This window comes from Vombatus ursinus, unplaced genomic scaffold (genome assembly GCF_900497805.2).
Source record: "Vombatus ursinus unplaced genomic scaffold, bare-nosed wombat genome assembly UNPS02014768.1, whole genome shotgun sequence".
NCBI classification, from domain to species: Eukaryota; Metazoa; Chordata; class Mammalia; order Diprotodontia; family Vombatidae; genus Vombatus; species Vombatus ursinus.
This window is the reverse complement of record NW_020954546.1, coordinates 26,011,345-26,032,059: the sequence shown is the minus strand read 5'-3', so window position 1 is coordinate 26,032,059 and position 20,715 is coordinate 26,011,345. Positions and strand designations below refer to the sequence as shown.

The 20,715-nt window shown below is 47.0% G+C and overlaps 1 protein-coding gene across 11 annotated transcripts in view; it reads right to left on the bottom strand.

Moving 5' to 3' along the window:
* Positions 1-18,851: 18,851 nt before the first annotated feature.
* MYO18A (myosin XVIIIA) overlaps positions 18,852-20,715 on the bottom strand; it is a 158,616-nt gene continuing 156,752 nt past the window's right edge. For 10 of the 11 annotated variants that reach the window (XM_027861948.1, XM_027861951.1, XM_027861954.1 and 7 more), the window contains one exon: positions 18,852-20,348. In XM_027861948.1, the coding sequence (XP_027717749.1) occupies positions 20,204-20,348 (145 nt within the window). In that variant the 3' untranslated portion in view covers positions 18,852-20,203. The remainder of the gene's footprint in view (positions 20,349-20,715) is intronic. The other variant, XM_027861955.1, reaches the window with a different exon arrangement.

Sequence of the window (20,715 nt, the reverse complement as noted above, 5' to 3'; positions counted from 1 at the left end):
TGTGTGTGTGTGTGTGTGTGTGTGTGTGTGTGTGTGTGTGTGTGTCTGGGTGGGTCAGGATGGAGAGGGAAGAAAGAAATCATAAATGGCATTGAGAGAGGAAAGGTCCCCAGGAAGCATAGAATGGCACTCAGGGGGGCCAAGGGGCTGTAGACCCCTCCACCTCTCCCCAGCCAGGGCCAGCATCTCCAGGAGTCTCCTAGCCCACCCCCAGGGAGCAGGACTGCCAACACTGCTCCGGCCTCTGCTTCTCAGCACCCTTAAGACCAATACCCTCCCCCCCAAGTCCCTAGCTCAGCACGGAGTCACTTGAGCAGTCAAATGAGTTCGCCCCCAGGGTAGGTGTTCACTTTCCCCTGAGGCAGAGATTTCTCCTGTTTTCACATACTCACACACAAAAATCTTGCTAAGTTGGCAAGGAAGGAACAAGCCACAAGAGGGAGAAAGACAGTGATCAAGGAGCATTCGCATTCAATGGGGAAAAGGGGGCCTGGAGGTGCAGGATTGAGGGAAGAGAAAAGAGGCCTTGGGGAGCAGCCGGATGCAAATGCTGGGTTCTCTAAGGGAGACACACCCACATACTTAACCCGGACGTGTTGAGGGGCTCATGAAACAATGGATAGAGACCTCATGAGATCCCAGGTCTGGGGCTGGAAGGGGCCTCCCAGGCCAAGTTCAATCCCCTCATTTTACAGATGAGGAAACTGAGGCCTAGGAAGATGAAATGACCTTCCCAAGGTAGAATTTGAACTTAGATTCTCTGGCTCCAGAGCCAGGGCTCTTCCCGTTATACCACGCTCCCCGCCAAGCCCCAAACCCCAGCTCAGGGTTTGTCTTGGGCTCTGATCTTTCACTGCCTCAGGCCTTTATAGGGGGATCCGTGGGGAGTGTAGGGGGGCGGGGAGGAACTGCAGTAAAAAGCTTTAGAAGAAAGAGTTATAATGGACTTAAAGTCAGGAGACCCGAGTTTGAGTGTTACCACTCCCATTTAATAGCTGTGTGACCTTGGGCAAGTCATTGCCCTTAAACTGAGGAGGCTGGATTTAGCTGGCCTCTAGGGTCTCCTTCAGATCTATGATCTTGTGTTTTGTACAGTGAAGGGGTTGGATTAGACAAGGAATATTAAGGAAGTCACTGGACCTTGCAGAGAAGATTACTAAACTGGTGTCATGATTAGGATGCTAGACTGGAAATCAGGGAGACCTGTGTTCAAATCTTACCTCAGACGCTTACTCGCCATGTGAACTTGGGAGAGTCACTAATGTCTCTGTGCCTCAGTTTCCTCATCTGTAAGATGAAGGAATTATACTAGATGGCCGCACCTCACAAGCAAATGCAGAAAAATTAAACACATCGTTTACTAACCACGGTGCAATTAAAATTATATTCAATACAGGGTTACTGAAGAAAGAATTAAAAATTAATTGGTGGCTTAGTAACGTAATATTATGGTCCCTTTCCCATTTATGATCCTGTGACCTTGGCTTAAATTCTGCCTCGGTCTCTTACTACCCGTGTGACCTTGGGAAACCACTTCCCTTCTCTGGGCCTCAGTTTCCTCATCTGTAAAATGAGGGTGTTACCTTTAAGGTCCCTTCCAACCTTAAATCTATGATCTGACTGCAGCTTCCCCACTGTGCAGTGATGAAGGAAGCCCAGGGCTTCTTCTGCCTCTCATTCCCTGGCTGCCCTCTCTCCTTCCCACTCCCCAATCGTCCCCCCTTGGCCCAGAACCCACCACTTGCCAGTCCTGCTCCCCCTCTCCCCTGTCACCACCGTTTGCCTGGACTGTCATTCCTGGCGACGGGATCATCTTTTCTGCCAGGGAGCATTAGCCCAGCAGACTGTGGGCAGCTTCATCATCTGGAGGGGCCGCAACCACACACAAAGCTCTTCTCAACCAGCTCGGCGGCTTCCAGGCTCCCAGCAAGGGAGCCGAAAGGAAGTGGTGCCACCAGCTTGTTAGCCAAATCACGGGCTCAGATTAGAAAAGGCTAATTTGCATATTACTCATTTGATGTAAAAATTCAAATAAATCCAAGGTGCCTGTCTCCGTCCTCCCCTCCGCCCCTCAGAAAAGACTTGTTTCTGCCACTTTAACCCCATCCCTTCCCTCATGGCCCTGCCCAGGCCCAGCCTGTACAGTGGAGTCTGGAGCACCAGGACCTGAGTTTAAATTCCACCCCTACCCTCTACTCCGTAGTTTACTGTCTGTGGGACCTTGCCAAGTCACATAACCTTACCTTAGCCTCAGTTTCCTTTTTCGTAGAAGCCAGAATCGGGCTCAGTGGTCTCTGAGATCCTTTTCACCTATAATCCTATATAAGTCACTTAGCCTCCTTGGGCCTCAGTTTCCTAATACGTAAAATGAGGTGGTTGAGCTAGATGATCTCTGAGGACCCTTGTAGTTTTAAATCTTTGATCCTGACGTTGTTAGAATCTTCACACTATCTTGAGGAATAGATTGACCAGAGGAGACTGGGAAAGAAGAGAGACATAAATGGTACCTCCCAAGAATGTGTCTCCCCATTGCTTCCTCCCTCAGCCAACTTCTTTCTATGCCGCCAATCAGTCAACAAACACTCATTAGGCTACTGTTAAGGGCCAGGTACTGGGGTGACAGAAATGAGAGTCCCTGTTCTCAAGAAGTTTGCCGTCTCTGAGGGGAAAAGGCAAATCTTCAACCATATTTCTGGGCTCCATCTATCTTCCTTACTCCATTAGCTTCCTCCAACGGCCTCAAGGGGTTGGTGAATTGAGGAGTTGGGGGGGCTGGTGAGGGGTGGTCTGCTTCAAAGCTTTTCAGGACTTGCGCTCGTACATCGCCGGCTGCCGTAAGTTATTTCGGCGCCCGACGTTTCTCGAGATGATTATTCCAGCCTGAGAACAGGTGGAGCTGCCTGCGGTGGCTTATTCGTCAGCCAAGGCCATCTGTTTCCAACAAGCTGAGATTTGTAGCTGATTTCTACTGGGGAGCAAGGAGTGGGGGAGGGGAGATACAAATCCCATCCACTTTCTGGAGGGCTCACCCCTCCCTCAATCACTGGCTGCAGACACCCTTGCTTGTCCCCCTCTTAGCCCCAGAACCTTCTATTCCCCTCTGAGAGACCTGTGCCAGTTACCTTAGCTGGGGAGCTGAACTTCAGCACCCCAGGTGGCCTTACTTGGACACAAAGATGAGGACCACATCTTCATCACTCTCTGCTACATGGTCTGACCACCAGAAGATGTGCCATATTGATCTGGCTGTAACTACCCCAGTCTCAGAGACACCATTACCACCCATGGTTTCATTCTATGAAAACTCCCCAAATGACTTTTTCAATTCTTAGTTACTGTCCCCAGTCAACCCATTTTTAAGTACCCTCTTCTAAGATTTTTGGCAGAGTCCCAATCACAGAAAGCCACCCCAAGCCCTGGTGGAAATGTCCATCAATGTGGCACAATGGCCAGAACAGTGGGTTTGGAGACAGCAGACTTGGGGTCGAATCCACTCGTTGATACTCACTCTCTTTGGGATCTCGGGTGAGTCACTTCACCTTAACGGGCCTCAGTTTCTCTATCTGTAAAAGGAGGGAGTTGGGCTAGATGGCCTCTGAAGTTCCTTCCCGCTCTAAATATGGGGTCCTAGGATCCATGGTGCCCTTCTGTCTTCTCCCTCGCCCCATACCCTGCTGTGCTCAGGCTTGTCTCCACCGCTGCTTAATCTCCCTGCTTCCTCTTAGCTTCCTGCGGCGATTGCCAAGAAGAGTCTGCTGCTTTAGGACCAGCCTCCCCTAACCAGAGATCAGGGCTGTAAACCCTTTCTAAGAAGTTCTGCCACACTTACTCCTTCCCCTATGAGCCCCCAGCCAGCCACTATTTCTCTTTATGAAATGCTGATGTATTCAGGTTAATACGGTAATGGGAGTCCTTTCCTGGTGCTTTTTACACACACACACACACACACACACACACACACACACACACACACATCTATACTAAGAAACTATTTTTTAACTGGGCTGTAGGACCTTCCGATTTCCCAATTTAGATCATCTTACCAAGCAACTCTTTGGAGGCGAGCCCCTACCCGAGCAGCCCTGGCATATTAAATAGCACCAGCCCTGTGGATGGAGGACTTCTACACACCCCTGAGCAAGACACTGCACCTCTACGGCCCTCAGTTTCCTCATCTATAGAATAAGGAGGTTAGAATAAATGTCCTCCAAGATTCCTTCAGGCTCTGAATCTCTGATTCCTTCTTTGCAGAGTTGGGGAGCGCGGAGGAGGGAGGGCACATAGGTGTCTAACGCTGCAGATTTTGTCAGACTCAGTTGATGAGTAGGTGAATTTTGCCAGATAGCTCTTTCCTCCGTTTTCTCTTCTTTTGTTATCCTTTGTTACAAGGTGGGTGGGAGAGGAAAGGACACATTCGGGAATGAAGGTGATGTAAAAACTAAAAACATCAACCATTTTTTTAGAGGTGAGCTGCATTGATAAGCCCTGAGCAAGAGTGGGAAACTCACCAGATCTGGAGTCAGAGGTCTTGGGTTCAAATCCTGTCTCTTCCACTTACTGCTTGGTGATCCAATCTCTCTAGGTCTCAGAGAGGTGAAATGAGGGGGTTGGGCTAGATGTCCTGGGAGGTCCCTTCTGGTTCTAGACCCAAAGACACCCTACCATGTTCTCCCTTGCCCTTGTAATATTGGACTAGACAACTTCTAAGGTCCCTTCCAACTTGAAATCTTATGATGGAGCAGCCATCAATCACTGTCTTCATTCTTCTAGGTCTACCTGGGCATAGGAAGAGGGAGTAGCTTATACCTCAACCCAGGTTGATAATCAAGGATGGCCACTCTCCACTCCTCATGTTCCTGTACCTCTCCTTGTAACCACAGTCTTACAGCAAAGACTTTGATACCCTCTCCATCTGCATGCTCTCTCCTCTCTAGGTTTTCTTCCTATCTACCTATCTGACAGGTTATGACTACTAACCTGTCCCCCAAGGCTCTGTCCTTCTAATCTCCTTTGTTGGCTATAACTACCCCAGTCTCAGAGACACCACCACCACCCATGGTTTCATTCTATGAAAACTCCCCAAATGACTTTTTCAATTCTTAGTTACTGTCCCCAGTCAACCCATTTTTCAAGTGCCCATACCCATTAAATGTGGATGTCACCAAGGCTCTCTCCTGGGCCCTTTTCTCTTTTTCCCCTTTTTGGAGGCTATAATATCTCACTCAGTGATCTCATCAGCTCTCACATGGAGGCGTCAGCCTAGTTGAAGCAGCACTGGGAGGGAAAGACAGGAGGTAGCATGTGCCAGACAAATCAAGCTATCCCTATCACCTTGACCACCATTTTCCCCAGATCCCAGTGGAGACAGTCCAGGACCTTGAACCCAGAAGCCTTGAGAATAGCGATTCTTCCAGCCCAGTGCCCACAGGCATCATCCTGACAACAACCTTCCTGAAAACAACCTCTGTGGAGATGCAGCCTGGCAACCACTCCTGCGGGTGATAACAGCCATAACTACTGAAGACCCATCAAAGTTCTTGCCTCCAAAGACCTTGCTTCTATCAAATGGTTAACATAAGAAACTGATAAGATTTTAATAGTGGAAATAACATTAAAGAAGAGGCATGGCCACCTGCTTTGCTGCTGCACCCTTGGAATCATGGGACTTTTGCATCTGCCTTGCAATGGAAATCTTCCATATGCGATCTCCCCCATCAGAGCTTCTTGAGAATATGGACAATCTTAATTTTCTATTTGTATCCTTAGTGCATTGCATATAGCAAGCACTTAATAAATGCTTTTTCACTCCATTCATTAATGTATTTATTCATGGGTTCAGTTATTTCTAGGCAAATGATTCCCGGGCTTCTCTATCCAATCTTAGTCTCCCTTCTGAGCTCCAGTCCCATATCCTCATCTACTTGTTGGACATCTTGAATTGGATACTTCATTTTTTGTTGTTGTTCAGTCACGTCCAACTCTTTGTGACTTGATGCACCAGGCCCTTCTATCCTCCACTACCTCTTGAAGTTGGTCCAAGTTCATGTTTGTTGTTTTCATGACACTATCTATCCATCTCCTCCTTTGTCATCCCCTTTTCCTTTTGCCTTCAATCTTTCCCAATATCATGGGATACCCCCAAGGCATCTAAAACTCAACATGCCCAAAACAGAACTCATTAACTCCTTCATCCCTTCACTAAGATCTTCCCTCTTCCTATTACTGTCAAGGGCTCCAATTTTCACCTTGTCTCCTCCATATCATCTTTGACTCCTCACTTACATTTACCTCGAATATTAACCTGTCGCCAAATCTTGTCATTTTTACTTTCACATTTCTTGCATATACATCCTCTTCTCTCCATTTACAGCTATCGCCCAGTCCAGGCCCTTAACACCTCATACCTGGACTATCTCAGTAGCCTTCTGGTGGATGTGCCTGCTCTCAAGTCTCTCCCCACTCCAATCCACCTTCCTAAAGCTCAGGTCTGACCTTATCACACTCCCTTATTCCAACGCTTCCCGATCACCTCTAGGATCAAACACAAGATCCTGTTTGGCATTTAAAACTCTTTGCTACTTGACTGCTTCTTATATACCCAGTCTTCTTACACTCACTCCCCTCCACACAATGTGTGGTCCTGCCATATTGGCTTTTCCTCAAACATAACATTCCATCTGCCATCTCTGCCTTTGCTCTGAATGTCCCTGATGCCTAGAATGCCCTCCCTCCTTGTCTCTGCCTCCTGGCTTCCCAGGCTTCTTTCAAGAATCCTCAAATCCTGCCTTAAGAGAAGGTCCTTCTCAGTCCTCAACATGTTCCCCCCTCACCTTGCCAGTCCCTTCTCTCTGATATCCATCCATCTATCCATCCGCCTATTCATCCATCCATCTGTCCATCCATTCATCCAACCATCCATCCATCCATCCATCTATCTATCTGTCTATCTATCTATCTTATATGCACATAGTCATTTGTATGGTGCACCCCCGCATTAGAACATAAGCCTATTGAAATCAGGGACCATGTTTCTGCCTTTATTCACATCTCTGGCTGCCAGCACATAGTAAACCCTTGCTTGATAAATGCTTGTTGTCTTTCCCATTAGATTGTTAGCTCCTTTCGCCTCTTTTGATATCCCCAGAGCTTAGCACAATACCTGGTACATAGTAGGTGTTTAATCAATATTGATTGATTGATTGAACTGAGGGGATGGACCAGTGGGCCACACTAGGAGTTTTGTGTCCAGTTTTAGGCATTGTTGCATTTTAGGAGGGCCTTTGGGGTGAGGAGTAGAGAGACCATGCCACACAAAGATGCCATCCCCCTGGATCTACCCTATTATTAAGTGCTCTTCCCTGTCTCCCTCCTCCCAATTACTTTGTTTACTTATCTCTGCTCATGTTTCATCCTCCCAGTGGAATGGAAGTTCTTTGAAGACAAGAGATATTTCATTTGCATGCCCAGCACTAGTACAGTGTTCTGCACACCACTGAATTAAAATCAAAGATCAGTTGAAGGATCTGGGGATGTTTATTCTGGAGAAGAGAAGATTTAGGTGGAACACAATGGCGCAGTTCCAGTTGTAACATGGAAGAGAGATCAGCTTCGTTCTGCTTGGCCCCAGAGGGCAAAACTAGGCACAAGGAGTGGATTTAGGCTTGGTGAAGTGAAAATCTTCCTTACCATGAAAGCTGTTCCAGAGCTGAATGGACTGCTTGGGGAGGAAGTGATTCCATAAGTTCAGACTGCTGTTTTGTTTTTTTTTAAATGAACTCGTGTTTTATTCGTCACAATGGTGTTGGCATCGATTTTAGAGTACGTTACTCAGTCCACAGAGGAAGTATTTATTTATGGATTTATGGACCCCTCGGTCTCCTTGACACATCTAGGGGTCTGCAGCCCACAGGTTGGGATGACCTCTGAGCTGGATGGTCTACAAGGTCCTTTCCATCTGTAAGATTCTCCAGAGGTTTCCATCGGAATCTGGCTACCCACTTTCTGGGCGTAATATAAACAAGATCCCCATTCAAGTACAGGTTGAACTAGATGGCTTCTAAATGTCTCTTCTCATTCAGACTTTCGTGGTTCTACCATGCACAAAATCCAAATTAAAAATTTTATTTACATACTTTTTTAAAAAAAAATTCTGACACTGGATATCTCTAGCTTACCTAGGCTAGAAATACAGAGGCTAGTCATAGGTTGAATCCCACTACTTATTGTTGAGGAGGGGACTTGATCTGCTCCATTTCCAACTCAGGCTTAGGCAATCCAGTGGGCCCATGAATTCCTATTCCCAGAGGCTCAACAAAATGGACTACTATTTGGAAGATGCTTTGCAAACTTTAATGCACTATATAAAGGCTAGGTATTATTCCTATGACTTACTCATGAGGACACCTGATTGGCTTAGCCCACCATAAATCAGAATTCTGGAACTCAAGACAGCCTCCCTGGGTAGCAGGGATTTTAGGCGTGCACCAACAACCTAGGCCAAATTAAAATTTGCCCCTTGTAGTTATTGGTACCTCTGTCCCTCTTCTTTCTGATGGATAGAGTCCCAGGCCTGGCATCAGGAAGACCCAAGTTCAAATCCAGCTTCTGATATTTATTACCTGTGGGATCCTGGGCAAGTCACTTAATCTCTTTCCATCTCAGTTTCCTCATCAGTAAAATGGGAATGATACACCTACTTCCAAGGTTTGTTTTGAAGATCAAATGAGATAATATTTGCAAAGCACTTAGTACAGTGCCTGGCACATAGTAGATGCTATATAAATGCTTTTTCCCTTCCCTTTTCGCTCTTTAGTCGAGTCTGAGTATCTCAAAAGCAAGGACCCCTTCGTTTTTAGCTTTGTATCTCTAGATCCAGTGCTGGAAAGAGACTTTCTGATCATTCAGTTCAATCCTACTTTACAGAGCAGAAAACTGAGCCTTAAAGGATGGAAGCGATTTGCCCAAGGTGGCACAGGGAATAAATGGAAGAGATGGTATTTGAACCCGGGTCCTCTGTCTCTAGACCCAAAGCTCCTTCTATCATACCACAGATTCCTCTCACACATCTGGATTCCACCAGAATGAGAATCATGATGCTAGTTTCTTCCTTTTAATATTCTGTACTGGCTGGCTGCGGTGGTCCATGCCTGTGGTCTCTGCTGTTGGGGAGGCTGAGGATCGTGAATCCCTTGAATTTGGGAGTTCTGAGCTGCAGCAAGGTAAATAGCGTTTGCATAGCACTTTAAGGTTTTCAAAGCACTTTGCAAATATTAGCTCCTTTGATCCTCACAACAACCCTGGGAGGTACCTGCTGTTACTGTCCCCATTTCAGAGATGGGGACGCTGGGGCCGAGGCTGAATGACTTGCCCACGGTACCATAGCTAGTTAGTGTCTTAGGCAGGATTTGAGCTCATGTCTATCTAACTCCAAGTCCTGTTACAGCAGACCAGGTGTCATAAGGTGGGCACCAATATATTGCCTCCCTGGGATTGGGCACCACTGGGCTGCCCAGGGAGGTGTGAACCAGCCTAGGCTGGGAGAACAGAGCCAGTCAAATGTTCCAAGATGATTCTTACTGGATCCGGTCTATGAGGGAACACTACATTTCCAGCCTGGGCCAGATAGGGAGGCTGTTTCAAAATAAATATAGAAATAGAATTAAGTATTTTATTAGAAACATTAAATCGGTTCCTCATCTGTCAGATGAGCTGGAGAAGGATATGGCAAACCGCTCCAGCATCTTTGCCGAGAAAACCCTAAACAGGGAGTCAGGAGTGACTGAAAAATGACTGAACAACAAATATCAACGTGAGCAACTACAGTTACTTAACAAGTATATTTAAATTAATTTAAACACATGATGTATCATAACACTTTCCCAATCACTCCCTTTAAGTCCTCATCAGGCCTTTTTTCCACTCATTCTTATTTCTCCTGACATGATCATAGTTAGTGTGTCCGCTATTCCTCCGATTCTGTCAGATTCATTTATTTTTTATATTTCATTATTTCCTAAAGGTCTTTCTTTGTATTCCTCATACTTGTCCAGCTCAATCGCTGTGTAATATTCTATTCCACGAATGTACCGTGACTTCTTTAACCATTCCCCTATTGTTAGACATGTAAGTTGCCTCTGGGTTTATTTGTTTGTTTTGTAATTATGTATAATGCTGCTCTGAACATCTCTGAGCAGACAGTTCTTTTTTTGTTACTGTTGTTTTCCATAACTCTGTCAGGACGTATTACTAACATTGGAATTATTGGGTCAGTTTCTAAAGACTGAAAATCAAAGTCCATAAGCTTTGTAAACTATATTAGCTTCTCCTGCAGCTGCTGCTTGGAAATCGATGTTAGGAGCAGATGTGAACGGTCAATATGCCCCCCCAAATCAGTCGGTTGACCCTTTACTGTAGGAACCAACTGCATAAGGCTCTCCATATTCTACATGCTTGCAAATTTTGTTTTTTTTTGCTTTTTGGTGAGGCAATCAGGGTTAAGTGACTTGCCCAGGGTCACACAGCTAGTAAGTGTTAAGTGTCACAGGCTGATTTGAACTCAGGTTCTCCTGACTCCAAGGCGAGAGCTCTATTCACCGTGCCACCCAGCTACCCCATACAAGCTTGCAATTCTATCAACAATGAATGAGTGTACCTGTTTCTCCACAATCCTAGTAACATTGATTTTTTTTTTGTCACATTTTAATTATTTTTGCCAGCTGGACATGTATGAGGGAGGGGTGGAAATACTTCAGAGTAGTTTTAATTGCATCGGTAGTTTGTTTTTTTTTTTTTTACTCTCAAAATACATCTCTTTGGGGGTCTCCCTTATTGATTTCTCCCTTCCAGAGGGATTCAACTTTGGTTGAACATTCTTTAATCTTCCATTTCTTAGGAAACTTCAATTATTCCTTAAACAAACTGGATCCATCCATGTATCACCTGAAAGAATTTGGGCTCAGGAAATCTTTCTCTACAGGCCAATTACAATAAGCTGTTAGAGAGAGCCCACTACCACTGAGAAGAGCAATTGACCTGGAGTCAGAGCCCCCAGGCTCAAATCCCACCTTTGCCACATATTATGTGTGTTATCTTAGACAAGTCATTTATCCCTCTGAATCCTAGTTTTATCATCTGTAAAATAATAATAATAGTCACCATTTATATAGCATTTACTATGTACCTGGCACTATGTTAAGAGTTTTACAAATATCTCATTTAAGCTTCAAAATAACCCTGTGAGGTAGGTGCTATTATTATCCCCATTTTACAAAGCTGAGGAAACTGAGGCAAACAGAGGTTAAGTGATTTGCTCAGGGTCACACAGCTAGTATGTGTCTGAGGCCAGATTTGAACTCAGGTTTTTCTGATTCTAGGTGTGGCCACCCAGCTTCCCTTAAGTCTGAGGCAGGATTCAAAGATACCCACTGCACCATCTACCTGTCTCAAAAATGAGGGGGAGAGGTGGACTACATGAACTTTAAGATTCTTCCCAGTTCTAAATCAATGTGCCTGTGACCTAATTCTCTTCTTTGATGTACTAGAATTTGGTTGCATCTAACAGTGTTTAAATAAGTCAGCTGGGGCTTATAAATCTTCATAGATGGTATTTGACCTTTATGACTCCAATAATTCAAGGATTTTGTAATTTGGTCAGCGTGAGCTGTACATTATAACCTTCTATAATGTAATAAATGGTCGTTAGGAGTTCCTGTGGCCAAAAAATTCAGCCTTCTGCGGCCTGCCTGGAGATGAGTCTCTTGGCCCTTAGGGTGGCTGGTCCTTGGGCAACAGAAACACAAGTACACAGCCCTTGACCCGGGATGAGGGGACCAGCTAGGACTTAGAGAAAGTTCAGCTGGCAGAGACTTGACCTCTGAATGAGACCTCAGAGAGAGCTTCGGTGCAAGCTGACCTATGTTAACACTTATCAAAAATCAAGTAGCCAAAAAGGTTTTGTTTTTGTTTTTTAAGGTTAGAACCTTGCTGAGCAATATAAACCTATGGAAACACAAAATGTGACCATATACTTTCAAATCAAGAGAATGACAAGAATTTGTCCTCTCCATTTTTGGCTAAATGACTTCATGAGACACATTGGACACTAGAGGAGTTCCATAGATAAGCACATACACACACACACACACAGAACTCTCTCTGCCCCTCTCCAATTCAAGTGTGTGTGTGTGTGTGTGTGTGTGTGTGTGTGTGTATGTGTGTTATTTATTGCCCTGGAGTCAGGAAGTCCTGAGATCAAATTCAGCCTCAGAAATAAATAAATTGCACCTACCTCCCAGGATTGTTACAAGGATCAAATGGAAAATACTTGAGAAGTGCTTGGCATCATTCCTAGCACATATGAGGCACTATGTAAATGCCATTATTATCATTAGGAAGGGAGGGAGAGGAAGAGAGGGAAAAGAGTGAGAAAGACAGAGATTGGTATAGGGATGCTGGGAGAGAAAAGTGAGAGGAGGACAGTCTCAGATCTAAAGCTGAAAGGGCAGGCTATCTAGCCCAAACTCCTCCTCTGCAGTTGAGGAAACTGAGTTCCATGGAGGTTGAGTGACATGTCCAAGGTCACAGTGATAATACAAGTCAGAGGTAGGATTTGAACCCAGGTCCTCTAACTCCAAAGCCAGTATGAGCTTTCCATCCTACCATGATGCTCCTAGGGCTGGTTAAGTTTGAGGAGGGAGTTTGATGGGTCACTGAATTAACAGACTCTCAGAGCAGGTAGGAGTCTGAGGCATTTGTGCACACCTGGGCAAGGTTTGAAAAGTATTTCCACCCCTCCCTCACCATGATACAGTATCTGCAAAAAAAAAAGGGGGGGGGGCGGTTGGCTTATCATCAAATCTCTGTGCTTTGGAGAGCAAAGTGTTCGAGCATCCAAGACGTGCACATCTAAGAAGCAGGGTGTGGTGGGTGCCCTGGGCAGATGTCTCCTTTGCTTACTCTAAATTCCAGATCTGCAGAGGGTTTGGTATGGAGAATTGTCTGAGGTGCTTAATCTCATCGGGCTCCTCCATTCCTAGAGTCATCACCCAGCCCCCTTTACTCAGGGTGTGACCCTGGGTGGGGCAGGTGACCAAGGGGCACAGACTTTCTGAGAACTCTCGTGAGAAGAGGGGAGAGAAGGAAAGGAAGGGAAGGAGAGTTGGGAGGGAAGGAAGGACAGGGAGGGAAAGAGAGAAGGAAGAGAAAGGGGAGGAGGGAGAGAGGGTAGGAAGGAAGGAGAAAAAAGAGGAGGAAAGGAGGAAGGAAAGGTGAGAAAAGGGGAAGTGTAAAAGTAAAAGGAGAAAAATAGAGAAGGAAGGAGGGCAGAAGGGGGGAGAGATAAGAATGAAAGAAGGGAGGGAAGGGGAATGGAGTGAAGGAAAAAGAAGAGGAGAGAAGGCAGAAAGGAGAGAAAGAAAATGAGGGAGAGAAGTAGAGAAGAAAAGGATAGAAAGAGGAGGGACTGGAAGGAGGAAAGGGGGGAAGGAGAAAAAGAGAGATGACTCAGAGCAGTCACAGGGTCCAACAATTTGTTGAATGTTGAATAAATGACTGAATCTTGAAAAGCTTGGGAAAAAGCCGTGCCTGGCTGGGAGGTGGGGGTGGGGGTGGGGGTGGGTCCTGGGCTTCTACTCTATGTTGACCTAAGAGGGTCCCTGCCATGCCCAGCAAAGGAAAAATGCCCAATACCATCGCCCTTAAAAACAAAACCAACCCCCCCAACCAAACATCATTGCCCTTTTAAGGTGCAGGAACAGTTGTCTGGGTTGGGGAGAGGGACAGAGGTTGGGAGCAGCGCTGCCACGGGGGAACGGGCTGATGGTGGGAACTATCCACATGAAGGCCATAAAGAAGAGATTGAGGAGGGGAGAATGGAAGTCTTGGGGGAGAGAGGTGAGGATTGGGGGCTTCCTAAGCCTGCAAAGGTCACACTGACACACAGATGAGCCAAAACGAAGTCAATCACTCCCCTCCCCCTTGTTTTCTGGGCCACCATTCAGGCCCTTTTAATAAGGAGTCCGTAGGGAGCCCAGGAAAGGAATGTGGGCAGGACCGGGCAGAGTACTGAGAGAAAAACCGATTAAAGAAAGTGAAAAGAGGCTTAGAGACCCATCCAGGGGGCCTGGGAGGGAAGCCAAGGCTGGGCAGCACTGTGGAAGCGAGAAATGAACTTTTCCCAGAAGGGTGGCCAGCCCAGGGAGAGGAGGACAAGATGTCTGTCCAGCTCGTCTTCCCTGAGCTTCGTCTCCTTCGCCAGGGTCCAGAGGAGAGCGGGCATCTTCTAGAATCAGAGCCCTTCCCCTCCCACCCTTCTCTGCTCCTCTTACTCCGTACTGACCATTAAACCCAGATGCCACCCATTATCCCAAAGGCTACCTTGGGCAAGCTGCTTCCCCTCGCTGAGCCTGTTTCCTTCTCTGGAAGCCAAGGCAGGTGGGCAGGATGCTTTCAAAGGTCCCTTTCAAAGGACCTGTCAAAAAGACATCTCCACTCCAAATATTCACAGGTGTCCAACCTGTGGCAGAGCATTCTGAACTCGTATTGGTCTGACCAGCCAGAGTCAGACACACCGTACCTTGACCCCAACATAGTGATGCCATTTTGGTCCTCTTAGGACCAAAACAAAGGACTGCAACCATACCTGTCAAAAGAAAGTGACTTCTACCTGAAAAGCCAGGGAGAATAGATGCGCATACAGGCTGTGTGAGGGGTAGGGGTTTTCAGGTGTGTGAAGTTAGAATTTAGAACGTGAGGCCTGGAAGGGGCCTTGGCGATCAGGCAGTCCAACCCCTTTGTTTTACAGAAGAAGAGCCTGAAGTTCAGAGAGGGACAGGGATTTGCTTAAGTTGCCCAGGTGGTAGGTCACGAATGAATACGCTCCCAGACTCTCAATCTTGTGCTTTTGGTAGTTTTTTGTTTTTGATTTTGCTGTCATACTGTCTCTAGACCAAAGTTCTCCCAAATCTAGTTGAAGGGAGAAGCACCATGGACTAAAGGTTGACACAGGCCACGTCAGTTTGTAATCAAGCCAGCTTTGGAACGGCCCACTGGACAGCTGATTTGGGAAACTGGAATTTAACGGGGGAGGGGAAAAGAGTTCATCTTTAACTTCAGGGTTAGAAGAAGTGAAATGGAAAAAAGTATTAGACTTGACCAGTGTCAAATTCCAGATCTGACACTTACTAGCTGTGTGACCCTGGGTAAGTCTCTTCACCTTCTCTATAAAAGTACATGGTCGGCAGTGTGGTACAGTGGAATGAGTGTTGGATTTGGAGTCAGAAGCCCTGAGTTCAAATCCTGTCTCTGTGTAACCTTGGGCAAGTCATTTAAAAAAAAGCAACACCTCTTTAGGCCTCAGTTTCCTCATCTGTAAGAATAAGGTTCTTTTCACCTCTATGTGGGTGGACTAGATGGTCTCTTGGACCCCCTTCATTTTTCATATTCTAAATTCCAACCTCCAAGTTTGCAATTCCACCAACAATGAATGAATTCGCCTGTTTCTCCACACCTTTGGCAGCATCTGAATATTCTTTCCCCAGGCCCCTTCTTTTTCCCTGGCTTTTTGGAGTCACACACTCTCTGAACTTAGGTGACTTCACATCTTGACCCCATTTCCTCATCCATAAATTAAGAGGGTCTCTAAGGTCACATTTAGTTCCAGCATTTTGTGATTTTGAATTGGGGTAACTTGGCTTGGGGAAGAGTGGAGTAGGAGGCAAATACATGTCTCCAGGGATACGCAAGGCAGTGATACATGTTCTCCATCCTTCCTGGCAATCCACTGGGAGGAATGGGCTGGTTGGGGTTGATGGGATCAAGGGTAGATAATGGGGAAGCACCTTCCACCTTGGCAAGGCTATGGAGCTCTCTAAGAAGTGACCAGAGGAGTTGGAGAAATCTTCCTTGGAAGTCTTTGAGAATTATCAGAAAGAGGCCCAAAGCAAGGAAAGGCAATACACAAAATGAGATCTCAAGGCGCCATCCCACTTCAGGTATTTCAAGTGCGTGAGAGAGACGGCTCTTCTTCGGGCTTCTTGCCCAGGGAGTCAGGAAGACGACAGCTCCAGCTCCAGGGACCAATGGGGAGATGCAGTCCTCACGGCATCTCTTACGTGTTCCCTGCCAAATTGATTCAAATTGGCTTGGATATGAACATATGATTAAAGGAATGGCGCGATTCATTTATCAGGAGAGATTAAAGAGCAGCATCTGCGCAGCCTAGCTGGGGGACAATTAAGAAGCAAATCGCTAAGTGCCTATGCCACCAGGCAGCGGGGGATGGGGGAGGCTGGGGTTCGCCAGCACCTTGGCCTTCCGGAGGGAGCCACAGATAGCGAGGAGGCACTACAGGGAGTGAGCACAAGCCAGGCCACTGGCCGTCCCCAGGTCATGACATGCCGTCTCTCATCTTCGGGCCTCCTCACAGGCTCTCCCACCTAAGAAAACCCAACTTCCTTCAAGGACCTGCTCAAGTACCACCTTCTCCACAGAGCCCTTTCTCATCCGTTGGTTAGTGTTCTCCCTGCTTCCCCAAATTACTTTATATAAATTTGGTGCTGACTTCTCACCATAGGTTTCCTTTTGGGTAGAACGTAAGCTCCTTGAGGGCTGACAGTTGTCTTTGCTTTTGCATTTCCACTGACCAGCACAGTGCTTGGCATGATTTTTTTTTTTCATCAGGCCCATGATTTGATCAGTATTGGGAGCTCCCAGTGAGGAAAGTCCCTCTACTGGTGTAGCTCTGCCCTCCCTCTAAACCTTCATGTAGCTTAGAACACTTGCCCAGAGTCACAGCTAATATGTGTCAGGCTGGGGACTTGAACCCAGGTCTTCCTAACTTGGAGGCCAGATCTCTGTGTCACACTGCCTTTACTTGGCACATAGTAGGACCATAGATTTAGACTTGGAAGAGACCTCAGAGTCCAGTGGCCCCTACTTTAAGGAATGAGGACTCAATGCTCATTGAATCATATAGCTGTAGCCTTTTTGTTACTCCCACGGCCACTGCTTATGCTTAAGTGGTTTGACTAATTATGGCATCTTATATGAGCAAAAAGGTACTGGAAAAAGACACATTGTACCCTACTGGGTACACCTAACCTCAAGGTAGTTTTGGCTTTTGTACACAGGGAATCAACCAACTGCCATTTTGCTGTTACCATATGGTTATCATGTAATCCTGGGGACCAAAGTCTCCAAGAACCTAGGAGACAAAGACAGGAAAAAAAATCGTAGAATGTTAAAGCCAGAAGGGACCCCAGGGATCATCTGGTCCCAACCATTTTCCTTGATGAAGTGACTGAGTCCTAGAGAGGCGAGGTGATGACTTGTCCAGAGCCACACAAGTTACTGGCGGAGCAAAGAACTTTACTCCAAGACCCTGAAGACACAACAGATAAAAGATGGGCCTTTGTTGACCATGCGCATACCTGGGCACCTTGACTCTTCAGCTGGTAAAACCAGCCCGGGTTATGTACTCTCTGGTCATGCAGGCCCAGGACCAAGGACGATCTATGAGGTGCTATCAAGAAAGCTCCTCCAACCATTGAACGGCACCCAGGTGAGTCTTTTGTCTCAGGGCTGGGAAGCACTGGTTGGTGCCAATGGAAGAAGGATGGCAGTGTCGCCATTACTGGTTAACACGGCAGACATTCACCTGGCAATCTGGGCTCGATGAGCGTAGGCCCAATTTTGGGCTGAGCCAGGAAATGGCCCAAACTATTTGAAAATGGGAACAAAAGATGTGGCTTCTCAAACCAAATGTTAATGTCTGGCATTGAAGCCGGATGAACTCCTTTGTCTAAGATGGAGAAAAGTTCAACTTCTTTCCCTTCAATCATCGATGGTTTGTCATCACCTCCTTCCATCTGATCAAAAGGAGTCCTCCTAGATCTCTGGTACCCAGTACTTTCAGCCTCTTCTCCAGCCATGTCCCTGAGATCCCTATCCTAACAGCAGACACCAGGTGAAAACTCAGATAAATACTGTGTTCAAATGTTAAGAGATGAAAATTCATGGTCAATAACCGGGGATATGGTAAATTTTTTTGCAGGGGGAGGGGGCTTGGTGTTGGTGAAGGGGAGAAAATGGAATGAGAGGGCAGAGACAAGTTAGTAAAAGACCCTAAGATCATAAATTTAGAATTGGAAGACCTTGGAGGCCATCTGGTCCAGTCCCCTCATTTTACAGAGGAGGAAACTGAGGTGAAGGAAACAGGGAGATGAAATGACTTTCTCAAGGTCATACAGACAGCAAGCGTCAAAGGCAAGATTTAAGCCTGGTCCTCCAATCCCGTGAACGCTCCTGATACTGTACAAAGATGGTGGCTGACATTATCCAACCCATCGCAGCCCATCCATAGTTTCCTTACTGTCTAAAAGTTTGAGACAGGGGTAGACTGGGTCTTCTTTCTGTTTCTGCAAAGTCCAGTCAAGAAATTACAGTGAGAAGGACTGAGGTTCAACTAAAAACAGTATTTTCTATCGGAGAAGGGTTTGGTAATCCCAGAGAAAATGTGAATGTTATCATCTCCTTCCCTGGAGATTTTAAAGAGTGACAGACCTCCCCAGCCTCAGTTAGTTTGAGCTAGGTTAAAGCATGAAGGTAGCAGATGGATGAGATGACTGCCAGATGACCCATCCTGTCAGCTTGAATAGTCTGATGACCTGCCACAGCACCAAATACATGTCTGTAGAGTGAAAAAGCTCCTTGTGTCTTCTATTCCCTCCCATTCCAACCTCATTGTTTCCATACGTCATCCATAACGCCCGCTGAGCGTTAGTCTAAATCATGGGTCTAACTTAGGATCCATCTTCCTGAAAGCCTGTATCCTGACTCAGAGAAACTGCAGGAAATTTGACAGGGTCAGGAGGAAAAGATTTATTTCCATACTGAAAGTAACCAGGGGAAAGAGACGCACAGTCCAAGTGCAAACCGAGAGAGAAGAGAAAGGGACCAGCAGAAGTGGACCAGGCTGTACCACCAGGCATTGCTCTTTGGCCCTTGTGGCCGACCTTTTTATCGAAAGGCTAACCGATGGGGGCTCAGCCCTAGAGAAGGTATGTGGTTAGCATAGTGAAGGAAGAGGGGATGTTCTTTTGGGCAAAGGAGGGGAAGAAGGAGAGGGAGAGAGAGGGAGAGACAGAGGGAGGGAGGGAGGGAGAGGGGAAGGAGGGGAAAAGGGGAGGGAGAGGGAGAGGAGACACACACAAAGGCTCAGAATGTAGGATCAGGGCTTGATGTGGGAGTGCAGGAGACTGGGTCAAAGTGCCTACCCATCCCACAGCACCTAAGATAAACCCAGTCTTCAGTGTTTCTGATCCCAAGCACCCAAGGCAAGTCCTTCCTTTTGCAGAAGGTGTGTTCTTATGCCGTTCTACTGGGACAGAGGAACAAGGAGGGGAGATGGTGGTTTGACTAAGCCTCAAGCCCACGTCCATGGGATGGGTTTCCCTGTGATGCAGTCACTGCACTTACCATACCGTGTATTCACGGCTGTAGGATTTTTCTCTGTGTGTATCCCCATCTATCTATCTAAGCATGTTTCGTCTGCCCACGGGACCCTCTGAGTCCCATCCCATTTACTCTCTCAGAACCTGGCTCCCAAAGCCAGACATGGCTCCCTCCTCTTCAGTTGAACAAATAAGAACTTTCCTCTTTGGCTCAACTGAAGAGCAAAGATGGAAGGCTGATTCTCCATCCCTCCCTCACTGCAGCCTTTCTTTCTGGGGACTCGGCCTTGATAGGGGAAAGGTCTGGTATTTAAATTATAAAATAAAAAAGACAGCAGGCACTGAGAAGAGAAAGCCCTCCCCACCTAGAGGGAAGGATCTGGGGTTGCTCCCTCCAGGGGACAAAGCAACAAAGAACGCCCCAGTGGAGAAGTCCGCCCCAACATAGCTCCCCATACCAGAGGGCTGACAGGGGGCTTCCGATTCGCTTGGCCCCAGGGGAATGTCTGAGCCACGATGTTGCTTTCATTCCGAAGGAGGCAGGCAAGGATTCTAAGTTTTCTCTCTGGACATTCTTCTCCTCTTGCCCTCTCACCATGGCAGGGGTAAGGAGCCACCCACATCCCGGAGGGTCCCCCCTGGAAAGGACTGGAGTGGGGTCTTTCCCATGCAGATCGATGGTATGGGTATGGAGGGCGGGAAGACGTGTGGCCCATCATCCTTCGGGAGAGGGGTGTCAGACCAAAGGCCATGGGCTATGCACTGGAGTCCCCCAGCTTGGCCTCTGTGTCACTGTCGCTCAGGTAGCTGTGAGAGTATCGGGATCGGGTGGCGTGGTCCAGGGGGTCATGCTCGTCATCTGATCGGTCAAGGGCAAAGGACTTCTGGTAGCTGGACGGGCTGCAAGGAGAGAAGAGCACACACTCAATGGGGATGGTCTCAGCCCCTCTGGGGAAGCCCCAAAGCCTCCTTCCAACAGGATCAACTTCTTCTGCCCACCCTGACCAAAGCCCATCCCCAGCATGAGCCAGGGGGCCCCTCACCCAGAGGATAAACCAGCTGATGAAACAGATAATCATTTTTGTCTGGCATTCAGGGCTCATCAAAAACCTGGCTCCTTCCTGCCTTCTTACATTTTATTCCCATCCACGTCCTCCATGATCCAGCTCCATTGGCCCATGTGCTGATCCCCACACGTGATACCCCGTCTCCAGACTCTGGACTTTTACACTTGCTGTCCCCCATACCTAGCATGTTCTCCCTACTC